Raw genomic sequence first — 26,784 nt, 5'->3', positions numbered from 1 at the left:
TATTATTATTTTTTTTATAGTGAAGGAGAGAGTGCTAAATCATAAAGACCACAGAATAGAGTCTGAGGGAGAGTTAATACAATTTACTGTTCAGGAAGAGGAAACAAATGACCAGGTAAGGTGGAAGGGGGTTTCCTGTCTAAAATAAGTATGTATGTAAAAAAGTTTAATATGTATTGAACTGTCATTTTGTAATATAATTTACTTACCCGTGTAGACTATATCTGCAGATCAGAACTTCAGTACTCCATAAACAAGACAGAGTTTTCACCAACCTCACATCCTTTTCTCTTCTTCTGTCATCTAATCCAGAGTGCATTACTAGGCAATGCTCAAATCCTTTCCACAGTCATGGCTACGTACCCTATATTAAGAGCACATGCACCATCATTAGGCCACATGCACACAATGGCATGATCCACATTTTTTGTGGATTGCACATGGACCTAATAATTTCTATGGGTCCAACAAAAATATAGACTTCACATAGATGTCATCCGTGTGCTGTCTCATCTGTGTCGCTATTCCACAAGATGTAGAACACATCCTATACTTGTCTGTTTTCAAACAAGAATTGCCATGTTCTAATGCTGTGAGAAAATTGTCGAATGCACATAGCTGGTATCCTTTTTTTTACAAATCCGTGGTTTGTGAACCGGAAAACGGATATTGTTGTTTGCATAGGCCTTAGTGAAAGAATTCTGACACTGCCTATTAACTGCCCATGGTGGTGAGACACTTTCTACTCTAAACAGAAGAAGAGTAGAAGTGGATGTGATGGAAACATCACAACAAATGTATTCATAGTCAAGTAGTAGACATATAAGAATTAAATTAGCTGACATACTTTATTTTATTTTATTTGCAGACAAATGTGCATTCCCAAGAAATGTCTGGTAAGTAAGACCCTAGAGCTTTATTAATTAGTTTAAATGCATTTTGCAACATATAGACTGCAGCTCTAACATTATTATTTATATCCTGCATTTGATTTTAAAATGTAGAATATGTAGAACTTAGTCATTGTGTAATTAAAGGTTGAGGTGGCTATATTTCAATCTTCTTTGCTTAATTAAATATTATGTAATAAAATGCTGACTATTGTATTACATAATATGTTTTAGCTTAAAGAATTTGGATGTACACTGAACAAAAATATAAACGCAACACTTTCTGTTTTGCTCCCATTTTGCATGAGCTGAACCCAAAAGCTAAGCATTTTCTACATACACAAAAGACCCATTACTCTTAAATTGTTCACAAATCTGTCTAAATCTGTGTTAGTGAGCACTTCTCCTTTGCCGAGATAATCCATCCCACCTCACAGGTGTGACATATCAAGGTGCTGATTATACAGCATGAATATTGCACAGGTGTATCTTAGACTGTCCACAATTATTTGGTTATGCAAACCGATTGTTGCTGCAGCTGTCCGGGTGGCTGGTTTCAGACAATCATGGAGGTGAACATGCTGGATGTGGAGGCCCTGGGCTGGTGTGGTTACACGTGGTTTGTGGTTGTGAGGCCGGTTGGATGTACTGCCAAATTCTCAGAAATGCCTTTGGAGACAGCTTATGGCAGAGAAATGAACATTCATTGCATGGGCAATGGCTCTGGTAGACATTCCTGCAGTCAGCATGCCAAATGCACGCTCCCTCAAATGTTGTGACATCTGTGGCATTATGCTGTGTGATCAAACTGCACATTTCAGAGTGGTCTTTTATTGTGGGAAGTCTAAGACACACCTGTGCAATTTTCATGCAATCTAATCAGCACCTTGATATGCCACACCTGTGAGGTGGGATGGATTATCTTGGCAAAGGAGAAGTGCCCACTAACATAGATTTAGACAGATTTGTGAACAATATTTGAGAGTAATGGGTCTTTTGTGTATGTAGAAAATGTTTCAGATCTTTGAGTTCAGCTCATGCAAAATGGGAGCAAAACCGAAAGTGTTGCGTTTATATTTTTATTCAGTGTAGTTACAATGCGTGAAGAAATAATAAATTTTAGTCTACAACCTTCCTTCCGTTTGCAAGCTACTGCTAGTTTCATACTTTTCACATATGGGTATGCTCCTGCCAGTAATGCATGCTGGATCGGTGTGTCCAGGATGCTGCTGTCTCCCCCTGCAAACTGCGTTCTGTGTTATTTCCTCCCAATCTATAGCCTGTATCTCCTTCCTTTCTTCTCTTCTGTGTTTTCTTCTACACTGAACACGCATACTTCTTCCTACCCCTGTTTCCAGTCCTAGGCTGCTTTCTCTTTCTAGTTCTCTTAGTTCTCCCTGCTGTGTAAGATTATTCTCTCCTGGCAGCCCAATTCTTCCTACCCCCTATTACCACCCCAGGATGTACTGAGTGTACTGACTGTTGTGTGGTGCTGTAAGAATACCGCTAGAGAGAACAGCCTGTGTGCTGAGGAGGTCAAGGGTAGCTTCTACTGAACCTGATTACAGGTATCAAATACAAAATAATTAAAGGGGTTGGCCAATTTTAAAGAAAATGCGCTAAATGGGCACACAGTCTGTGCTGTACTACAATAAACACATGGAACCTTTTAGCTCAGTAGAGTGGCTTGTCTGTCTATGGTCTATGTAAAATGCTGAATGCACTGGCCGCCCATCCATGTCATCAAAATGGCTATGTCATTTGGTTTAATTATATAAATGCTTTCTTACCAGTCCATAGCCACATCCTCCTCTGCATATCTGCTGGACCTGTTCAACTACTGTCCAGCACCTATTCAAAAGAAGCCATGGAGGAGTAAGTGAAGCACATGACCCCCACTATTTTGGTTGCCATGGACAGTGGGCTGCTTGCATAGCCTGTGGATGGGCAGTCAGGACCTTCTGACAAGCTTTTCAGGTTAGCTTAAAGGTTCCTATGTGTTTATTGTGGTACAGCTTGGACTGTGTGCCCAATTAGCATATATTATTTTAAAGTGTCCGACCCCTATAATAAAGGGGATGTATTACAAGTGAAATACGTTTAGTTTTGATACTTATTGGGCCCACCTTGTCTAAAGAAACTTTTCCTTTAGGGCAGACTGGTTATTCCAATGGTCAACATTTAAAATATGCAATAATTATCTTTCATCAGGTAATGTTGGGAGTCTAACGGAATCATCTAGACCTTCAGAAAACCCAGAACTGAAAGAGATGAAATCGTTTATTCTATTGGACAGTAATTTTCAGTATAAAGTAGCAAAAGATAAAATTGATGCCTTATGTCAGTATTTTCCATCGTTAAATGTTTCCTGTGAGAACAGGGAAATAATACTGTCTGGTAATATATCAGACATAAGATCTGCACGTGAGGAGATCAAGAATATACTACATTTAGTTAAAGTTCGAAAAATTAAAGTTTCAAGAGCCATAACAGATTTCCTTATCTTCAGGGATAGTAAGGAGACGTCTGAAAAGTTATTTGGTGACTTATCTGAAGGCATGGTGATTTTGGATATTCCCAGAGGATTTTTTCTCTATGCTTTTTCTATAAATCTTCTTGACCATGCTGAAGAGGTCTTGCAAAAACGTCTTCTGCATGGTAGTATCAACATTAAGGTAAATGAGAAAGACATTGTCTCATCAGAACCTTGGAAATGGCTGTGGGATAAGTTGATAGGTAATGCAGATATCAAAATGTCTTTTCACAGCAATGAGGACAATCGGGATCTCATTTTGTCCATTGTTGGTTTTACTGAAGAAGTGAAAAAAGCTTTAAAGGAATGTGAAGATCTTTTACATTGCAGAAAAATTGTTAACAAGGACATTTACTTGAACCCTCATGCAGGTATTTTGATAGAAAACCTAAGGGAATTGCTTGAATGGTTTAATCTTGGGCAGTTGTCAGCTGATGTACAGATTTCAAGGACCAAAGATCAAACTGTGACTTTAACTGGACCACACGAAGAGGTGGAAAAATCAAAATTTGTACTCCAAAAGCTAATGCAGAAACATGTTGATAGTTTTTGTATTAATAAGTACGGGGCAACTAATTTTTTTAATAACCAAGGAAAATTACTGTTAGATGATGTACAAAAGAAATATGACTGCCGCGTCTTCATTCGTGACTCTGAAAACAAAAAGAACAATGCAGAAGTTATAGAAAAAACTAAAGCTGGATCTGCAATCCTGGTGGACAAAGGCTTTAATAAAAAAGAAATAAAAAGAGAGGCTTCAAGAGATAAGGGGACTCACAAGGATGGACCTAGTAGTAGTAACCAGAAAACAGAGAATCCATTAAAAAAAACAACACCTACACTCCAGCTTGTGCTGAGCTTTGGAAACCTTGAAAATAAAAAGGTAATTTTTTTTAAAAGAATTTAGCGCTAAGTGAAAGTTGAATTCACGGTACATTATATATTTGGATGGTACAGTGACACAACGGACATTGCCCAGTTTGTTGACCCACTGCTTCTTTGTAAATACCCCTGTAGTTTAGTGTACGTCCTTGATGGTCCACCGGTTTAACCCCTTTCAATACTGTGCCACTATTCACTTTGAGTCCCAGGCCAATTTTTGCAAATCTGACATGTGGTAATAGCTTTGAAACGCTTTTACTTATATAACCAATTTTGAGACTGTTTTCTTGCAACACATTTTACTTCATATTAGAGGGCAATTGGATCAATATTTGTTTCCTTTATTTATTTCTGTACTTTTAAAACAGAGTAATACCTCATAAAACAGTTATCAACCAACATTCCCCATATGTCTACTTTATATTGGCATGTAATGTATTTTTTTTTTTAACATTAGAAGGTTTTGAATTTTAGAAGCAATTTTTAAAATTTTCTATTACATTTCCAGAACTCACTTTTTTAAGGACCAATTCAGTTATAAAGTCACTTTGAGTGGCCTAAATAATTGAAACCACCCATAAATTACCCCATTTTACAAACTACACACGATTATTTTAAAAACTTTGTTAACCCTTTAGGTGTTCCACAAAAATTAAAGAAAAAATGGAGATAAAATTTCAATATTTCACATTTTTTTTAAGATTCTTGTGTAATCCACATTATCATGTATTCCATTATTGACAGCGCAGTCCAGTACACATCTTGTCTTATGTATGCAGCCCCGGAACAGCTGTTTGAGCATGCATATCTTTGTTTAAAATGTAAGCAAATTGCCGTTTGGAATCGCACATCGAGTAACAAGCGAGTTTTCAACATTGAGAAGCGTTGGCAATTTGGAAAAGAGTTTGCTGCTCACCGAGCAAGCACTCTATGAGGTAGATGTGGGGGAGGGTGGTAGCGAGGAGGCTCAGGAAAGTGAGGTAGGCAGCTGGATAACAGTTAGAAAGCGGAGTAGAGGGAAGAGTGCCAGGGAGGCTAGCCCTGATCTGACACACCCCAACAAGTTTGCATGTTTGGCAGATGAGGGGGATGTCAGTCCAGGGAGAGCACTGCAGCAGCCTGACATTTCCTCTGCCAGTCAGGGGAATGTCAGCTCCAGTAAGCAGGGGACCAGGAGAGCAGGGCAGGCCAGACAGGTGCTGGTAGTGGGAGACTCAATTATTAGGGGTGCAGATAGGGTGATCTGTCACAAAGACCGGGATCGTTGAACTGTGTGTTGTCTTCGTGGCGCTCGAGTTCGACATATGGCAGATCGGGTTGAAAGATTACTGGGAACCAATGACAAACTTAGAAAAGATTTTAGGGAACCAATGACAAACTTAGAAAAGATTTTAGGGATTTAGATCATAAACTTAGAGCAAAGACCTCAAAGGTAGTGTTTTCTGAAATACTACCTATACCTCGAGCCATAAAAGAAAGGCAGTGGAAGGTTTATTAAGGAGGTTAACAAATGGCTCAAGAACTGGTGCAGGAAGAAGGGGTTTGGGTTCTTGGAAAATTGGGCTGATTTCTCTGTCGGCTACAGGCTCTGTTGTAGGGATTGGCTGTGCCTCAATGGGGAAAGTACAGCTGTTTTGAGGAGAAGATGGCTAGAATGTTGGACGAGTGTTTAAATTAAGGACTGGGGTAGACAAGAATTGGGGCTTAGGACTCGGAGGGGTGTATTAGGGAACTGGAACTGCTGCAAATGGATAAAAAAAAATCACTGCAACAGTTCCCGAGGTGGTTGTTCTTTTCTTTTTTCATTGGAAAGCATTGATTGCTGTGGTGCACCACAAGTCCCAGCAAGGAAAAGAGCAGCACAGAGAAGCACATAACCTCTCTGCAAGCAGTCACTAGCTAGAATGGATGCCTGCAGAGGGATTCTTCTGTTTTCCTCTACTGCTATAGCACTGCCATTGGATGGAGCTTTGTTACAGCCAATCGCAGCACTGGCAGGGGACGCCAAAGGTGTTGACTCATTCAGCACCAGTCACCCCTGTCTGACCCTCTCTGTATGCCCATAAATGGTTAACAGTGCTGCCGACACTGCATTGGGCCAGTCTTCACAGACCAGCCAAGGACTGCTGGGGGGTGGAAATGCCACCAGAGTCCCTTAGTAAACATGGCTGCCAGATGTGCAGAGCAGCCATCTAACTCAGGTTACCATGCAATTAGTCATGGCGACGGGGAAACCGATGTGCCATACATGTACAGTGCTGGGATACTACGGGTTAAGCATTGAATCAATAAGGATTCAGTGGTCCTTCCTTGGTGGCCTAGTGATCAAATCTTGTACTACCATGTTTTATTGGCTATCATTTGTGGTCTAATTTAAAGGGGTTATCCATTTTTTTAAATTGATCTGTCTTTGCAATAGCGGGTCTGACTCTTGGCATCACCCTTGACCAGCTATTTGAAGAGGCAAGCAGCATAGTGCACAATGCTGTGCTTCTAGTAGATGCTTCATATCGCAGCTTTGTCTCATTCAAGTGGAACAGAGCATAACAATATCAAGCACAGTCACTATTAGGCCTCTTCCACACAAACGTTTTTTTTTTCCGTGTATGTTCTGTTTTTGGCGTTCCGTACACGGACTGTATACGGACCGTATACGGGACCATTCATTTCAATGGATCCGCAAAAAAAAAACCTCTGTTTCCGTATTTCCATTTTTCCTTTCCGTTCAAAGATAGAACATGTCCTATTATTGTCCACATAATGGACAAGGATGATACTGTTCTATCAGGGGCCAGCTGTTCCAAAAAAGGAATGCACACGGCTGTCATCTGTATTTTTTGCGGATATGTTTTTTGCTGACCGCAAAATACTGAAAAAACCATACGGTCGTGTGCAAGAGGCCTTAAAAGTATGGATGGGTTGGTATCTGATAGTTTACAGTCTCTTGCAGACTATTGGAAGATGCCACTATATCCTAATATGGTATATTACAAGTTTTAAGCATTCAGATGTACAATATTATTGATCTATGTAAATAAAAATGACAGGGATGTTTTCATTCAAATGCTTCCCATACAATATAAATTATATTCTATTTCACTATTACTTAAAGGCATAACATTACATTTACAGGTTAAATTTCATGTACTGCATCTATCGTTCAGTATTTATATCTATCATAGCTGTGTATTTACTATAAGTAGACCTGTTGAGAAGTCTCATGTGGCTGCCTTCTGTATGTTTGAGGATAGCAACAAAATCGGATAACGTTGCTGAAAATTTCAGAAATGCATGCACCAAGAACATGTATCTGGTTATATTTTAAAACTACTTGTCACACATGTAAGGTGTTTTGCTAGGCAATTTTTTTTTTATGAATATGTATGATTTCATTTTCAGGCAAATGCAATTGTTGCTCCTCTGCTTTCAAACAATCCAGTTCTTGAAGCTATGAATGTAACAAAAGGGCTAAAGAAGAAAGCAGGAGATAGATTTTCAAACCTTTTCTCTGCAGTTTTTGGATGCCATAATAGTCTACAAAGTGGACAACACTTTCCGATGGCAGTGATTGGAGAAAGCAGCTACTCGCTGATCTGTGAATATGTCATTTTCATTGCATGCCAGCCATGGGATGGACCCGACGGCTCATCCGTTAAGGTTAGTTGTGCAGCAATTCAACAACCTTTTTCTGTATTTTAATCAGATTAGGTATAAATACATGCAGTGCCCCACAAAAGTATTTAGCCAATTAACAAGTCACCTGGTTTGTCTGAATAACAAATCGCAATTAGGGGCTATTCACATCCTGACATACACGCTAAACGTGTCTAGGGCTCCCTTACTTATTCTGAGGTCAAAAGAGTATCATTCTGCCCACCGTCTCTCTGGTATACCTTAGTATTCTGCAAAAAGAAAGCATGGAATAGCGTAGTAGACTGCGCTACTCCATCTTCCAGTGTCCTGTAAAAAAACGTATCCAAAATGTTTCTCTACTCTGCAGTTTTTTCTTATGTTCTCCCCCACGGACTGGGGCTTTGACCATTTCTATCCCATGTACCGAAAGCATCGAGACATCCCCTTCATGGACAGTTGCAAAGTGCAAAGTAGCTGCCGATACATTTCTAGTCTTATAATGTGGAATATCGGAGATATGCTTGTGTATCCTAGTTTTAGGCTACTTTCACACTAGCGTTTTTGCTGGATCCGGCAGGGTTCAGCCAAAAACGCTTCCGTTACTGATAATACAACAGTCTGCATCCGTTATGAATGGACCCGGTTGTATTATCTTTAACATACCCAGGACGAGTCCAATGAACTCCATTGAAAGTCAATGGGGGATGGCTCGGTTTTCTATTGTGTCAGCTTGTGTCAGAGAAATTGTATCCGTCCCCAATGACTTGAATTGTGGGTCATGACAGATCCGTCTTGCTCCTCATCCCAGGATGGAAAGCAAACTGCAGCATGCTGCGGTTTTCTCTCCGGTATGAGAACGGAACTGGATGCATTTTGGAGCATTCCATTCTATTCAGTTACGTTTTGTCCACATTGACAATGAATGGGGATTTTTTTCTGGTATTGAGACCCTATGACGGATCGGAAAATATTAACGCTAGTGTGAAAATGTTGTTAATCGCATTAGTAGTGCACCCCACATATTGCATAGAGCACTCTCCGCATGTTATTAAATAAACTGCATATTCAGTATTACAATAAATGTATTGTTTAATCTGATAATGTTTACGATTAGCTTTGGAAACAATCTTCTGGGTAACCGTCATGAAGGTACAACATACACTCACCTAAAGAATTATTAGGAACACCTGTTCTATTTCTCATTAATGCGATTATCTAGTCAACCAATCACATTGTAGTTGCTTCAATGCATGTAGGGTTGTGGTCCTGGTCAAGACAATCTCCTGAACTCCAAACTGAATGTCAGAATGGGAAAGAAAGGTGATTTAAGCAATTTTGAGCGTGGCATGGTTGTTGGTGCCAGACGGGCCGGTCAGAGTATTTCACAATCTGCTCAGTTACTGGGATTTTCACACACAACCATTTCTAGGGTTTACAAAGAATGGTGTGAAAAGGGAAAAACATCCAGTATGCGGCAGTCCTGTGGGCGAAAATGCCTTGTTGATGCTAGAGGTCAGAGGAGAATGGGCCGACTGATTCAAGCTGATAGAAGAGCAACGTTGACTGAAATAACCACTCGTTACAACCGAGGTATGCAGCAATGCATTTGTGAAGCCACAACACGCACAACCTTGAGGCGGATGGGCTACAACAGCAGAAGACCCCACCGGGTACCACTCATCTCCACTACAAGTAGGAAAAAGAGGCTACAATTTGCACAAGCTCACCAAAATTGGACTGTTGAAGACTGGAAAAATGTTGCCTGGTCTGATGAGTCTCGATTTCTGTTGAGACATTCAAATGGTAGAGTCCGAATTTGGCGTAAACTGAATGAGAACATGTATCCATTATGCCTTGTTACCACTGTGCAGGCTGGTGGTGGTGGTGTAATGGTGTGGGGGATGTTTTCTGGGCACACTTTAGGCCCCTTAGTGCCAATTGGCCATCGTTTAAATGCCACGGGCTACCTGAGCATTGTTTCTGACCATGTCCATCCCTTCATGACCACCATGTACCCATCCTCTGATGGCTACTTCCAGCAGGATAATGCACCATGTCACAAAGCTCAAATCATTTAAAATTGGTTTCTTGAACATGACAATGAGTTCACTGTACTAAAATGACCCCCACAGTGACCAGATCTCAACCCAATAGAGCATCTTTGGGATGTGGTGGAACGGGAGCTTTGTGCCCTGGATGTGCGTCCCTCAAATCTCCATCAACTGCAAGATGCTATCCTATCAATATGGGCCAACATTTCTAAAGAATGCTATCAGCACCTTGTTGAATCAATGCCACGTAGAAATAAGGCAGTTCTGAAGGCAAAGGGGGTCCAACATCGTATTAGTATGGTGTTCCTAATAATTCTTTAGGTGAGTGTATACTCCTATTGTGGCCACATTTAAAACTCCCCTTATGATGTAACCAGACCGGTTTGGAAATAGGGAGATTATGAAAAAGACGGACTTATTTTTTTGTTGCAAGGTGGAAGCTCTGCGTGCTGCACATTTAATGCCCATAGTTGCAATTGCACTCCAATCCTGATCACAGTTCAAAACTGACAGATGTTTTTTAACTATGGTACAAATCTGGTTGTATTCCTTACTGTAGTTTGTAATGAAAGTTATATTATTATTTGATATAGTATTTTAATATTTCTTCCTTTTTGCAGGATCAGCGAAAATCAATGTTCTACGATTAAAACTGTGCCCAATTTTTCCCTTTGCTTATAGCATACGGAGAGTAGTTTCTCATCTGCAATCTCGTGGAAATCATTTAATTTTTAATGTTGAAGGAGAGATCGTCGGAGCAATTTCGTCTGCCTCTAACCATCTCGCCCCTAGGGATATTCCTAATCACATGAGCTGGATGGCAAGAATCAGCCAAAATAGTTGTGTTTCCTGCAGTTTCTTTTCTGAATGTGCAGGTAGATACACAATGTTTATCGGGATCACCCCTCAAGTGCCAATCCAAAAAAGAAATGGAGTGTGAATCATAATGAATGGTAAAGGAAAAAGAATAGCCATTATCATTAAGAAATTTTCCAAAAGGTGGCATGGCCGCCACATCGCCCGACCAAACAAACAGCAGGACATTGATGTACAGACGTGGACAAAATTGTTGGTACCCTTTGGTCAATGAAAGAAAAAGTCACAATGGTCACAGAAATAACTTTAATCTGACAAAAGTAATAATAAATTAAAATTCTATAAATGTTAAGCAATGAAAGTCAGACATTGTTTTTCAACCATGCTTCAACAGAATTATGTAAAAAAATAAACTCATGAAACAGGCATGGACAAAAATGATGGTACCCCTAACTTAATATTTTGTTGCGCAACCTTTTGAGGCAATCACTGCAATCAAACGCTTCCTGTAACTGTCAATGAGACATCTGCACCTCTCAGCAGGTATTTTGGCCCACTCCTCATGAGCAAACTGCTCCAGTTGTGTCCGGTTTGAAGGGTGCCTTTTCCAGACTGCATGTTTCAGCTCCTTCCAAAGATGCTCAATAGGATTGAGGTCAGGGCTCATAGAAGGCCACTTTAGAATAGTCCAATTTTTTCCTCTTAGCCATTCTTGGGTGTTTTTAGCGGTGTGTTTTGGGTCATTGTCCTGTTGCAAGACCCATGACCTGCGACTGAGACCAAGCTTTCTGACACTGGCTAGTACATTTCTCTCTAGAATTCCTTGATAGTCTTGAGATTTCATTGTACCCTGCACAGATTCAAGACACCCTGTGCCAGACGCAGCAAAGCAGCCCCAGAACATAACAGAGCCTCCTCCATGTTTCACAGTAGGGACAGTGTTCTTTTCTTGATATGCTTCATTTTTTCGTCTGTGAACATACAGCTGATGTGCCTTGGCAAAAACTTCGATTTTTGTCTCATCTGTCCACAGGACATTCTCCCAGAAGCTTTGTGGCTTGTCAACATGTAGTTTGGCATATTCCAGTCTTGCTTTTTTATGATTCGTTTTCAACAATGGTGTCCTCCTTGGTCGTCTCCCATGTAGTCCACTTTGGCTCAAACAACGACGGATGGTGCGATCTGACACTGATGTTCCTTGAGCATGAAGTTCACCTTGAATCTCTTTAGAAGTCTTTCTAGGCTCTTTTGTTACCATTCGGATTATCCGTCTCTTAGATTTGTCATCAATTTTCCTCCTGCGGCCACGTCCAGGGAGGTTGGCTACAGTCCCATGGATCTTAAACTTATGAATAATATGTGCAACTGTACTCACAGGAACATCTAGTTGCTTGGAGATGGTCTTATAGCCTTTACCTTTAACATGCTTGTCTATAATTTTCTTTCTGATCTCTTGAGACAGCTCTTTCCTTTGCTTCCTCTGGTCCATGTCGAGTGTGGTACACACCATATCACCAAACAACACAGTGATTACCTGGAGCCATATATATAGGCCCAATGGCTGATTACAAGGTTGTAGACACCTGTGATGCTAATTAGTGGACACACCTTGAATTAACATGTCCCTTTGGTCACATTATGTTCTGTGTTTTCTAGGGGTACCATCATTTTTGTCCATGCCTGTTTCATGAGTTTATTTTTTTACATAATTCTGTTGAAGCATGGTTGAAAAACAATGTCTGACTTTCATTGGTTAACATTTATAGAATTTTAATTTATTATTACTTTTGTCAGATTAAAGTTATTTCTGTGACCATTGTGACTTTTTCTTTCATTGACCAAAGGGTACCAACAATTTTGTCCACGTCTGTATATACCAGAACACCCTATGCATTCAAAATAGGGATTAGTATCCACAAAAAAACATTGACTCTCCCACCAGGCCATAAAAATATTTGCTATGGAAAGCAAAAATGTTGCCCCCATAGACGCACCAGATACCTGTAAATAATAAACTGAATCAAAAACATTAAAAAAAAATATGTGTTAGTAGAAACTCAACCACAGTAGAAATATATTCTTGCAACTCAAAAGTATAGTTGCTGTAAGTCATCAAAAACCATTTCAGTGCCAATATGGCAAGATTGTGAGGAATATTAGTATATAAAGAGACTACGTCAGCTGTAATCCATGTGTATTGTGGACACCATATAATGGGATCAAAGGATTGTAGAACCAACCTAGTGTCTTGAAGATAACCTGGTATGTGTTGCACTAAGGCTGTGTTCACACGGACGAGATTTCCGCGCGGGTGCAATGCGTGAGGTGAACGCATTGCACCCGCACTGAATCCAGACCATTCACTTCTATGGGGCTGTGCAGATGAGCGGTGATTTTCATGCATCACTTGTGCGTTGCGTGAAAATCGCATGCTGCTCTATATTGTGCGTTTTTCACGCAACGCATGCCCCATAGAAGTAAATAGGGCTGCGTGAAAATCGCAAGCATCCTCAAGAAAGTGCGGATGCGGTGCGATTTTCACGCATGGTTGCTAAGATGAAAGTCTATTCACTGTATTATTTTCCCTTATAACATGGTTATAAGGGAAAATAATAGCATTCTGAATACAGAATGCTAAGTAGAAGGTCAATTGAGGGTTACATTTTTAAAAAAAATAATTAACTCACCTTCTCCTCTTGATCGCGTAGTTGTCGATCTCTTCTTACTTCTTTAATCATGAGCTGCCGGCTAAAGGACCTGTGGCGATGTCACATCACATGGTCCATTCACATGATCCTTGGTGATGGACCATGTGATTGGACCAAGCGATGAGCTCAGTGACATCACCACAGGTCCTTTGACAGGTCCTGAAGAAAGAACAGGAGAACGTCAGCTACGCGATCAATTGGAGGAGGTGAGTTAATTTTTTATTTTTTTTTAAGTCTCAATTGACCTTCTACTAAGCATTCTGTATTAAATAATGCTATTATTTTCCCTTAATAACCATGTTATAAGGGAAAATAAATACATCTACACAACACCGAACACAAATCTGAACTTCAGTTAAGAAGTTCGGGTCTGGGTACCACAGTCAGTTTTTTATCACGCGCGTGCAAAATGCATTGCACCCGCGCAATAAAAACTGAACAACGGAACGCAATCGTAGTCAAAACTGACTGCAATTGCGTACCTACTCGCGCGGGTTTGCCGCAATGCACCCGGGACGCATCAGGAGCAAAAACGTGACGCCCGTGTGAACCCAGCCTAAGGGTTGTAGTAGGCTATCCACCCACTCCGAAAATTTCTCGGAGTAGGAACCGATGCCTGCCACAATAGGTCTCATAAAAGGAGGGGTCTTGCCTACTACAAGATTTGCACATGAGGGGTGATCCCGATAAACATTGTGTATCTACCTGCAGATTAAGAAAAGAAACCGCAGGAAACAACTCTTTTAGCTGATTCTTGCCATCTAGCTCATGTGATCAGGAATATCCCTAGGGGCGAGATGGTCAGAGCCAGACGAAATTGCTCCGACGATCTCTCCTTCAACGTGGAAAGTGAAATGATTTCCAAAAGATTGCATAAACTACTCTCCGTATACTATAAGCAAAGCAAAGCAAAAAATTGGGCACAGTCTTTAAATCGTAGGACCTTGATTTTTCCCTGATACTGCTAATAGCAAGAAAAAGAAAAAACAATATCAAATAATAATATAACTTTCATTACAAAATACAACCAGATTTGTACCATAGTTAAAAAACATCTGTCAGTTTAGAACTATGATCAGGATTGGAGTGCAATTGCAACTATGGGCATTAAATGTGCAGCACGCAGAGCTCCCACCTTACAACAAAAAAATTCCGTCTTTTTCATAATCTCCCTATTTCCAAACCGGTCTGGTTACGTCATAAGGGGAGTTTTAAATGTGTCCACAATAGGAGAATATGTTGTAACTGCATGACGGTTACCCAGGAGATTGTTTCCAACGCTAATCGCAAACAGCAGAAAACCATATCAGTTTGTCTATCAAACTGGGGGCCCTGCAGTTATGTACTCATGTGGATCCCCATTTATATATAGCAGAGGCAAAAGTACTAATTGAAATAAATATAAAGAAAAAAACAAATAGAAGTCACAGATCAATGATGTCACTATATCCTTTTTTATGGTGCTTATTAGTAAAAAAATAAATAAAAAAAAGTTAAACAAATGTGTATACTGTGTGCCTCTATTAAAATGATGCAGATTCTTTTTAAATTTTGGTAGATGCACGCAGTATACACATTTTTTCCTTTTTTTTATTTATTAATAAGCACCATAGAAAAGGATATAGTAAAGTAATTGATCTGTGACTTTATATTTATTTCAATTAGTATTTTTGCCACTGCTATATTTATTTATTAAATGTAGATCCACATGAAACATAACTGCAGGGCCCGCAGTTTGATAGACGAACTGGTATGGTTTTATGAGATTACACCTATTGTGTTTTTTATATATCTACACATTGTTAGCCCAGCGGTCTATGCCGGCGCTGCTGCCCCTACCCGCGGGCATGTACGCTGGGCTCCCTCTTTACCTTCTGCTGCCATGTGCCGTTCTGACAAGCGCGGGCAGCTGGTAGTTTAAAGGGGTTCTGCAGTTTGTTTAAACCGATGATCTATCCTCTGGATAGATCATCAGCATCTGATCGGCAGAGGTCCGACACCCGGGACCCCTGCCGATCAACTGTTTGAGAAAGCAGCGGCCTGGGCGCGGCTAAGCTCTGTTCACTTGAATGGAGTTTAGCCCCGCCCAGGCTAGTTGATACTAGTTGTGACGTCACTGGGCCTGCGGTAAACAGTGAGAAGTCCGCGGCACTCCTGGAGCGCCACTGCCTTCTCAAACAGCTGATCGGCAGGGGTCCCGGGTGTCGGACCCCCGCCGATCAGATGCTGAAGATCTATCCAGAGGATAGATCATCAGTTTAAACAAACTGCAGAACCCCTTTAACTGTTGCATTTGTGCTCCATGACAGAGTTTACTTCCTGCTGAAGAACTGTACTGTTTGTTAGGGCTTGCATGGGTGTGTCTCTCCTCCCTTGTGAGGCAGCACATACACGCTCTCTGTCTTACCAGCCTATGGCTAGATTGCAGGAAGTATTTAAAGGGTAACTGTCATGTTTTCTTAAAAAAAAAAAAACTATTTTAGCATATGTTACTGCTTCAGCAGCATTATGCAGAAAGCAATCTTTAGTGTCTTCACATACCACTGTTTTCCTTGAGTTTTTCCCATAGTTACGGCTGTTTAAACATTTACAATATGAGAACCTTCTCAAGATGGCTCCCCTGCCAGTTCTCTGAGGCCAAAACTGCTTTCCCTCACTTCCCATACACACTTGCTGTAGCCAGCAGCTCCCTGCCAGCCAAACAAATTGAATTACTGAGAGACACACCTCCTCACTCTGAAGCCTAATGCAGGCATGCAGTGTGAAGGACCGTCCCTCTATCTTCTGTTTGTACTAAACGGGAGACAGACAATCCATAGCAACGGTCTTTTAAAGGGGTTGTCCGGGATCAAATTCTTTTTTTTTTTTAAGTGTACTCACTATTAACAGCTGATTAACGTTCCCCTCATATGTTTTTAGGCATTTTCCCCACTTCTACAGGGCTCCGACGGTCCCCCACGCATTGTTTACATCTATTTTATCTTTGCCTAACTTTCTGCCACAATGCCCTGTGGGTCCCAGCGCAGTGTGGCATCACGTGGTTACAGCTGCCTATCATCCCGCCATAACTCTGCCCCTCATTAATATTCTGCCTCCTTCATTCATTAGCAAGTGCCATGCCCAGTGATTGCACCAAAGCGGGGGGGAGTGGCTTAGCGCGATGTCTTCCAGCCTAGTCACCGCCCCTCTCTGCGATCTGCATAATTACTGAGGCTGATGGTGACGTCACCGGGCTGGAGGGGCGTGGCTTAGCGCGATGTCTTCCAGTCTAGTTACCGCCCCTCCCTGTGATTTGAATAATTACTGAGGTTGTTGGTGACGTCAACGGGCTCCCTGCGAAGCGGAAGAAGAGGCTTCGCTCTGCAGCAAGGGACCCGGTACGTCACTGGCTATGAGAAAATAGGCACTTCTGGCTGAGAATTAGCAATATGAAAATGGGGCATCAGACATGAGTGGCAAAGGTAGGACAGGCATGTGTGTAATATTTATGTCACTGTTGTACACTTAGAACAATGTCCCGAATCCCGGACAACCCCTTTATGGGAGCAGTGGAAAGGGACAGAGGACATTAATGAAAGCTGTTATTATAAGGTAATTACAGATCTTTTGACAATCATTGACAGACTAACTCAGGTATACATGCCTAGCACTAATAAACTAGCAAATAAAAATAAAAATGACAGTTGCCCTTTAAAGGCGCTTCCTGCCGCAGGAAGATGCCCGACCAACTCATGGTCACTAGCTTGTCTAGTTCCTTGTGTGAAGGTGTTTTTGAAGTTCTGCTTTGCTGTGTACCAGGCCCTCCTTTTGGATTTTTCAGATTTTGCTTGTTTGCCGCCTGCCTCTGACCTTGGACTTCGTTTTCGGACCTTGCTTGATCTCTGCCTGCCCTGACCACGTACTTCCCTCGGTGCTTGCACCGGTATCTCTGTCACCTGGTCAGCTGCCACTGACTCTGGGACTGCTCTGGAGTGGCACCTGCCAACTACCCTAATGTCCCAAGCCTATCCTCACCACCAGAGGCTCTAGTGAAGACCAGGTAGTTGCTTAGTCACGCCCCTCCAGAGTATAGCCAGTCAGTGGCGCAGTGGGTCAACACCCGCTTGCATAACAGTTTGCTCAGGCCATGGACCCCGCTGATTTGAACCCTCCCAGTCTCACCGAGTTAAACTAGGAGTTGGCCGAACAGCGTGAGCGCCAGGATCAAATCCTGTCCTATTTACGTAATGTAAATATGCGTCTAAATGACCTGACCTCTGCTAACCCAGCATCATTAAGGCCCCTCTGCCACGGTTAACTCGGCTCCTGCTCCGCCATCTTTCTACGTACCAGGATCTGGACCTCGCCTTTCAGCTCCTCCACGCTTTAGTGGTGACCCTAAGCAATGCTGGGGGTTTATAAATCAATGCACCCTTAATTTAGAACTCTTGCCTCACCAATTTGCCTTGGAACGAACCAAAGAGGCTTTTCTTATGTCACACCTTACTGTAGAGGCACTGGCCTGGATCAACCCTCTCTGGGAAAGGATCTTCAGGCCTTCCTAGAAGCCTTCTGCAGGGTGTTCGACGAGCCATTTTGTCTATTCTTCTATCCATTCGAATGGTAGTTTTTCAGGTTTTGGTTGCCATTTTAATGCGTTTGCAATCATTTTAGCTGAGCAGCCTATCATTTTCTGCACTTCTTTATATGTTTTCCCCTCTCCATTCAACTTTTTAATCAAGGTACGCTGTTCTTCTGAACAATGTCTGGAACGACCCAATTATCCTCAGAATTTCAGAGAGAAATGCACTGTAACCAGCATGTACAACATTTGCTGCCTTCCTTCCTTAAATAAGGGTGATAATTGCCACCTGTTTTTCAAAGAATGAATGACCTCACTCATTGAACTCCACACTGCTATTATTTTGAACACAACTGTAAATGCTCAACAATTATATGTATGTATACGTCCCTGGATATGTAATTGAAAAACTGCCTGATAGGAACGTTAAAAATAAAATAACAACTTAATTGTGTAATTTCTAAAATAGGAATCAGAAACTAACACTCAAGTGACGAGTGTATCAGGCTAGAGTGTCGCCTCTCAATATTGGGGAAGAACATACGTCATATAAATTATGTTCCCCAGCCCCACAATTATTTAGTGGAGTATAGGAAGGCGTATTATTCAACAGTCTACAAATATAGTGGCACTGATGGATCAAGGTGCCTCCTATAGTAACAGCACCATTTAGACCCTGTGGTCTTACAGTCTGCATCCTAAAAATCCACTGAGCCTCATTCCGTAACAGAATGGTATCCACATCACCACCCCGTATGGGTCATGTGACATGTTTGATACCCTGAAATTTGACAACCTCAGTTTGTCCTTCATGGCATTCACTGACATGGCGTGCGATTGGTGTATCTCTCTCGTTCCTAATGTCAGAGAGATGTTCGAACAAAGGCTCAGTGGATTTTTAGGATGCAGACCGTGAGACCACAGGGTCTAAATGATGCTATTTCCTTTGTGTGTTTTATATGATTGTCTGCGGAATATACACTGATTATTACTCATCTGATAGGCCATATTATAGACACCCCAGGATAATTACATCTTTCTGGGTCGTTACTAGAATGTGCCCTTTCATTTAATGCGCCCCTCTGCACCATTTGTAGACTTTTATGGTTTGCTTGCGTGTGTAATTGGTATGATTTCAGATATCTATTCTGCCTTTATCATCATCTAAACCTATTGTTTATAAATTTTGTCATTTGTGGATTGATAATTATTGGTCCCCCCATACAATATCATCTTGCTTGACATTTATGCATTCCAATTGGATTTAATGCCCTTAGTTCGTTTTTACCTAGGGCGTTTTGTTGTTGTATATAATCGCTGGCTAAATAGCCGCATCTAGGTCCCCCATACACCTAGTTTCCAACACTAAGGGCTGTTTCACACAAGCGAGTCTATTGCGGGAATCACGCTCCGTGTGCGAGTGTGATCCTCCGTTCTGGACTTGCAGGAGCGCACGGCATTATCATGATTTATATTGCTATGTGTCTCTGCATGGCCTTTTTTCCACAGAATCATAGTGACATAAAGCTGTCAGTATGATTCTGTAGAAATAAGGCCATGCAGAGACACATAGCATTATAAATCATGATAATGCCGGGCGTTCCTGCAAGTCCAGAGCGGAGGATCACACTCACACACAGAGCGTGATTCCTGCAATGGACTCGCTCGTGTGAAACAGCTCTAAGGAGGCAACATCACTCAGCAGCGGAATATCCTACCTGGGATGACGCCATGCAGTGGGGTGTGATGTGTGACACACCTCCGCTAGGATTAGATGCTGTCCGAGACCGGCGCCTACTGAGGGGAGGAGTCACGGTCATTTAAAGCCTGCGAGCGGGCGGCCGACGCGGCCATCATAGCGCCGATGCTGCCATGCTGCATGCAACGCTGTGTGGCGAGTTTATGTAACAAACACTTACCTCGTTAACTGCTCTGCTCCTGATGAAGTGCGGGTTCACTACCGCACAGAAACGTGGGGGCAGTGTTAATAGAGGGCACATAGGTAGGGAGATTACTATCTAGGGAGTGTGCTTTAGCTAGTCTACTAACTCAGTCCGAATTGAGCTGCAGCATACATTGGACTGACGTACTCCTTGACTGCCCTGCATGTAGCCCTGTTTTGGCAGTATGTGGATAGGGTGATGTGGACAATGTATAAGGTATATGCCTGACACTATAGGAAGCACCTCGATCCATATCCTCTAGTAGCACTGATGTCAATATCAACATTAGGAGTGCTACTATCTTAAGGTGTGTGCCTATTACTATAGGAGGCACCTTGATCCATTATATGATGTATGTTCTTCCTCTATATTGAGGGCCTACACTCTAGCCTGATATACTCGTCTTAGTCTCTAAATTCCTATTTTAGAAATTACATAATAAAGTTTTGGTATTTTATTTTAACGTTCCTATCAGGCAGTTTTTCAACAACCAGGATTGGGGCTACACAGACAAGGCATAAGGGAAAGATCTGCACCTGTTCTGTGTTTAGGGCCATACCTGGTTTTGGCTCCAAATCACTGATGGAAATGACTGACGTGTGAATGAGGCTTTACTCTTACATTATTTACTATTGTGCTAAAGAGTTTGAAGGGTTGGTGGGATGTATAAACTATAAACAAAAATAATAATAATTAAAAGAGAATTGATTCTGACCTCAATCAAATGTTTTCACCAATTTGTTAAAATCTGACCTGAAACTAATTTCAAGAAATTCAATGATCTCTAATTATACCCTATTAGGTCAAATAGTCAATACAGAGGCATACAAAAAAGATTGCATTTTTGTAATCCGACTACATAATTTACATTTTTTCAGCTTCCATACATTGGTTTATTTCCTTTTTTCCCCTCATACTTTCATATTCATGGCCTATCCTCAGGATAAGTATCGCATTGTTGCCGATGTTGTCTGTTCTGAAATCAGGCCAATATAAATGTACTGAAAGGCCCCTTTAAAAAAATGTATAGAGCGCATAACAGCCTGCAGGAGAGGCATGGTAGTGGTTGGAGAGGATAGGAGTGGTGGCAGAGACAATGAGGGTGGTTGTAGTCCTCACACTGGCTATTCCCTGCTCCAGCGCTTTCCCAGGCTATATGTGCAGTGAAGTGGCATGGTTCAACCTTTCTTCCCCTCACAGCACATCCTGGACTTTCTAGGTTTCCTGTCTGGTGGTGGCTGGAGTGGCTTTGATGTTAAGTTAGAAGCTGGGTGCAAGACTCTGGAAGAACAGACACAGTAAGCATAGTTCTAAAGTACTTCAGAGTAGGCTTTTCCCAAACGCTGTGTACAGGAGGTGGCCATTTTAAATGGTGGTCATGCCTGAGTCTCTTTCTCTCCATAGACATTGGCAATCTTTCCAAATGACTAAAGGCATCTCTGCAATGTCCAACTGTAGGGTGCAGTCCTAGATGGAATGGCCAGTCTGTCTCACTAGTGTGGCAGGCACCAGAAGCAATATAACCCAAACCACGGGCAGTAAGGTCTAAAGCCATATGCATACGTTACCTTTACTGACTTATTCCAAGCATGGCCCTTAAAGGATATGAAAACCATTATGGCCAATTTATTTTTATGATTGAATTTTACTCATTTTGAGCCAAAATCATTTTAGTTGGTCTTCATTAAACATTTTCAGCCATTTTAGCCTAACTATGAGCATCTTACTTTCACTTTGTGCCATCATCTGATAACACATCTCTAAATTACTTGCAGCTCATAAATACTTAGGTAAGCCACATTCTTATTATTAACATAAGAATTTAGCTATAATGAGTATTTATGAGATACTTCGGATATTAAAAGCTGAGACTTTTGCCAATATATTCCTGTCAGGAAGATATCGGAGCCCATCATGCACCACGTCACGGTTTCTCAGCATGGCAAGGGGTCCTACCACTGTGCTAACTATGGCGTGAACACGGTCTGAAGGTGATGAAATCCAGCTCACAGCCAAGCTTCGACAGAACCGCATAGCAGGACAAATAACGCAATGTGAATAAAGCAAGACTGTGAGCCACACCCATATCAGACCATGTGATGGAGGTTACCAGGTGCAAAAGAATGTTTAGATGCCAGGTAAAGGCACATTCAATACATTAAAAACAAAATCACAGAAATATAGTGGCAAATATGGGGGAACACTGTGATTTATATAATTATATTTTCATCCGCACAATGCTCCGTTTTGTGTAGGATGCCTTTGTGGTGCATGTGGACCGCGCCGGCATCCTCCATTGTACGCATTTTTTGCTGGGGATGGTCGTTTGCTGCGGTCCACATGCGGTGGGACTGCTCCCCCAATGAAAAACACGCGACAGTGTTTGGGGTTTTAGCAGTTCCCCCATATTTGCCACTATATTTCTGTGATTTTGTTTTATATGTATTGAATGCGCCTTTATCTGGCATTTAAACATTCTTTTGCACCTGGTAGCCTCCATCACATGGTCTGATATGGGTGTGGCTTACAGTCTTGCTTTGTTCACATTGCACTAGTTGTCCTGCTAGGCGGTTGTGTGGAAGCTGGGCTGTGAGCTGGATTTCATCACCTTCAGACCGTGTTCACACCATAGTTAGCTCAGTGGTAGGACCCTTGCCATGCTGAGAGACTGTGACGTGGTGCAGGAGCGGCTCTGATGTGTTCCTGACAGGAATATATTGGCAAAAGTGTCAGCTTTTAAAATCTGCTTGTATGACTAGCCAGTATAGTCAGTGGCATATCCGTTTGGAGCTTATTTTTTCTGTGATTTATTTATGAGATACTTCACATCAGCCGAGCATCCTGACAGTGTGAGCGAAGAGCCTTCTTATAGAGAATCTCAACCCTGTAAAGAGAAAGGGGAAGAACATTTTTAATAAAGGTGCCCCAATGGTATCCATAGCCTTTGTCTAGAGTCACACAACAGCATTATTTCAAACATCAGTAGATTAGAGCCACACACTCAGGACATTCCACAGATGCTAAATGAAGAGTAGTGCAGCAGAGTGGTCATGAGCTTTTGCGGTCAATTCCTCCATTCTTATGATCCCATGCAACTCCAAAGACCTGTTCAAATAATAAAAGAATACTACATCTTTCTGCTGAGTAAGCGTGATTCGCATACTGTACTATACTTTATAGGCTGACTATAAACTGAATTAATAATCTTATCTTTTGCAGGCTCTGATAAAAGGACTTTCTGCTACTCTCAATTTCTGTCAGGTTAAGAATTTGCATTCTGTGGCTATGTCTGTTATAGGCCCTGGAAAAAAACTATGTTTTCCCCCTGAAGCAGCAGCACGCATAATTGGAGAGGTAGTGAAATCCTTTGTGGAAAAAGAACCAAACACATGTGTGAAGAGAATTGAGTTTGTGATTCCCACAGAAAATGAAAATCTTTACTATGTAAGTGACTTTAATGGAATATTTATAGTTTTTTTTTTTTTGTCCCCTCAAAAGCCTGCATTTCTCCATTGCAAGGGGTCATCAAGTTCAAGTAAAATACAATATAAGGCTGTTGTTGGCCTGTTGCATACGGCCGTTGTTGGCCTGTGCACGTGTTGTGGTCCGCAATGCAAGGGCACCGACCATGTGCCTGCCGTGGCACAGACCAAAAATCCATGAAAGCACTCCATAATGCTTCCTTTCTGGACCACACCTTCCGGATTCTGGACCCATTCAAGTGACTAGGTCCATATCTGTGATGGGGTGCACAGAGGCCTAATCCCATTATTGTACCTAGCACACTGGAAGTTGATAATGATTTGCATGTTAATCTCACCCTTCACTTGGTATTGTACAATGGTACAGTCTTCAGCATTTAAAGGGAACCCTTCACCAGTTTTATGGTGTCCTAACTAAGGGCAACATAAATAAGTGACTGATTCTTTTAGCAAAATGCTGGGTCACTTTCTTTAATTGACCCAGTCAATCTACCAACATCTTGTATTGAAAATCTCCAGCTGATAATGATGAGTCATGAATATTCATGAGCTCCTGACTCTCCCCGCCCACCTGCTGCTGAATGACAGTTTGTTTCCATAGGAATCAGCAGCAGGTGGGCAGGGAAGTGGCTATAGCTCTGAATTAAATATACGCTGGACTCAATGACATCACGCCGGACTCCAATCAGCTCATCAGCAGGCGGCATCTTTGTGTGTAAATTATGAGGTAACCATCTGTCACACCAGTAAGTGAATACATCTAAGGCACTTTTTAGTAGTTAATGATTGTATATAATTAGTTAGATTATAATCAAATATCCACATGACAGGTTCCCTTTAAGGTCGTCCAAGATTTGAAAAACATGCCTCCTTCTTCCAAAAACAATTCCATAGGTTGTGTGTGATGTAGAAGTTAATTTCCATTTATTTTAATAGCACTGTGTAATGTGGGAAGAGTGTCAGACCTTATGAAAGGATCTTTTCAGCCCATAAGTGGTATACAAGGTTCTCCACTCAAGGAAAAAGGAAACAGCAGGTGGACACAGATCTAACAGGAACAGCATTTAATGAACTCATCTGAGGCAACAAGCTTGATGTTACAAACTAGATGACTAGATTAGTGGTTGCATACTCATGAGGGTCAACAAGCGTTTCTGTTCTGGCACTTACATAAAAGGCTCATGGCATGAATGGGTTTCTAGTGGGCCTGACTACTCCACTCACCCAGCTCTTGCATGTCTCTGGCAGCTAACCCCTTCCTGCCATCAGTTCACAATTCAGTTTTACAATAAACAAAGTGCTTTTCACAGTGTGATTTACCAGCACTATAAGTGCAGCACCCATCATCATCCTGCATGGAGCATGACTCCCAGTGTTTCTCTCCTCTATTTCAGGCTACCTGGGATATCACCAAAACAGTATATAAATATGCACATGCCCTCAATACATACAGGCCGTTTCACACTCAGCAGTACAATTACATTTTACTATATCCTGGTATCTCACAGTGGCATAAGGCACATATATCACATAGCGTATAATAGATCGCACACAAGTGTGGGGAGATATGAGGTATTTTGATATAATAATCATATTTAGCTGCATACTGGTGTATTCTGCAGAGTTCAGTCACATGACAGTTAATATACATGGTACTGCCATCGTAATAATGTCAATGGCTTAGGCAGGGTGCTGGCTGTCTTAAATATGCAAAGACGTATCTACCAATTAAAGAGGACCATCTTGCCATCGCCACCTTGTGGGTGTGGCTCCCTATAAGTCAAAATCTGACTTTAGAATTGCGAATTATGTCCTTGTCAAATAAGTGTTGCATCCTTTTTTGCTGACCCATTGACTTCAATGGGTCCATGATGCTTTCTTTGTCCGTATATCCGTTCCACAAAAGGTAGAACATGTCCTATTCTTGGCCGCATATGCAGACCACGGACTCATTGAAGTCAAAGGGTCCACAAAGAAAATGGACATCACATGGATCTGGACCGCAAAATACATACACTCATGTGAATGTACCCTTAGATATTTGGTGAGGCTTGCCTAGCAAATACTGATTTTTTTCCTATGTATATTTTGCCATATGAACATGATCCAATGGACATTCAGACAATGACATCAGAACCTGGAGATACTGTAGTTGTAACTAAATGGTATCTATCACTGCATATGACTACAAACAGGGCCATAATCCCCCTGGGCAGAATTGGTATAAAATAATCAAAGAACACATATTTACCCATTTCATCCCATCTCCACCTGATCCTCCCCATTGCTGAAGCCATGATGTCATCTTCTTGGCAGCAGTGATGATGTGCCAGTATACCCTGGTCACATGAACTATATGGGCATGTCATTGTTGCAGCCAAAGCACAGTGAGGAGGACTAAAGCTGTAGTACTTGAACCAACGGGGATAAAATAGGAAATTATATTAATATTTTTTTTTATATATCTTAGGCAAGCCTTTTAACTTACTGCACTTACATTTACAATTATTCATTTGATTCCCGTTAGTAAGGAGTCTAATATATTGCAACTTTTGTAATTGCTTATAAGTTGTTGCCATTTTATGCTCATTTTTATTTGACAATAATTGTGGTAAATCATTATAAACACGTATTTATATCTGTGTTGTAAAATTTCTCTGTCAGGTCTGTAGAGAAAAGCTGCTGGAAATGAAGTTAGGTGACCAAATTCAGCTGTGTAATAACGATGGGGGTAAGAGTTTATTCTGCTTATAATTACAATGACGACATTTAAGAATTTTGTCTATTTGGCAAACCTATAGCTTAGGTAACTGTATAAAATCAGACTCTATATGGCATGACCCAAGACCAATTTAGGAGAGTATGTAGCTGCATAAGAATATTGCACCAATCTAAATAATCCTTCACGCTAAAACAACAGATCTCAGATGGAAATGGCTAAATGAGCATAACGGATGATTAAAATAAAGGATCTGCTTATTCTGTTCTTCTGATGGATCAGAAAAATGGAAAAATAAACGGTTATGTGAACCTGGCATTATGTGTTATTTTTGTTCTTCTGCTCCTACAACAGCGCAGAACAGTGGAAGTAAATGACACTGGTGTGAAAGAGCCCTTAGGCCTCTTTCACACGGGCGTCAGTTTTTTTGCCCGGATAAGAGGCGGGTGCGTTGCAGAAAAATGCGTGATTTTTCCGCGCGTGTGCAAAACATTGTCATGCGTTGCACTCGCGTGAGAAAAATCGCGCATGTTTGGTACCCAAACCCGAACTTCTTCACAGAAGTT

The 26,784-nt window shown here is 41.4% G+C and overlaps 1 protein-coding gene across 1 annotated transcript in view; it reads left to right on the top strand.

Moving 5' to 3' along the window:
- The window catches only part of LOC122919856 (protein mono-ADP-ribosyltransferase PARP14-like), a 95,790-nt gene that overhangs the window by 21,152 nt on the left and 47,854 nt on the right, over nt 1-26,784 (top strand). The window contains exons 2-7 of the mRNA XM_044269047.1: nt 21-115; nt 869-896; nt 3,102-4,306; nt 7,705-7,962; nt 23,237-23,461; nt 26,164-26,230. Of these exons, the coding sequence (XP_044124982.1) occupies nt 21-115; nt 869-896; nt 3,102-4,306; nt 7,705-7,962; nt 23,237-23,461; nt 26,164-26,230 (1,878 nt within the window). The remainder of the gene's footprint in view (nt 1-20; nt 116-868; nt 897-3,101; nt 4,307-7,704; nt 7,963-23,236; nt 23,462-26,163; nt 26,231-26,784) is intronic.

The sequence above is a fragment of the Bufo gargarizans genome, chromosome 1, assembly GCF_014858855.1.
Source record: "Bufo gargarizans isolate SCDJY-AF-19 chromosome 1, ASM1485885v1, whole genome shotgun sequence".
NCBI classification, from domain to species: Eukaryota; Metazoa; Chordata; class Amphibia; order Anura; family Bufonidae; genus Bufo; species Bufo gargarizans.
This window is presented reverse-complemented; position numbering and strand designations above follow the sequence as displayed.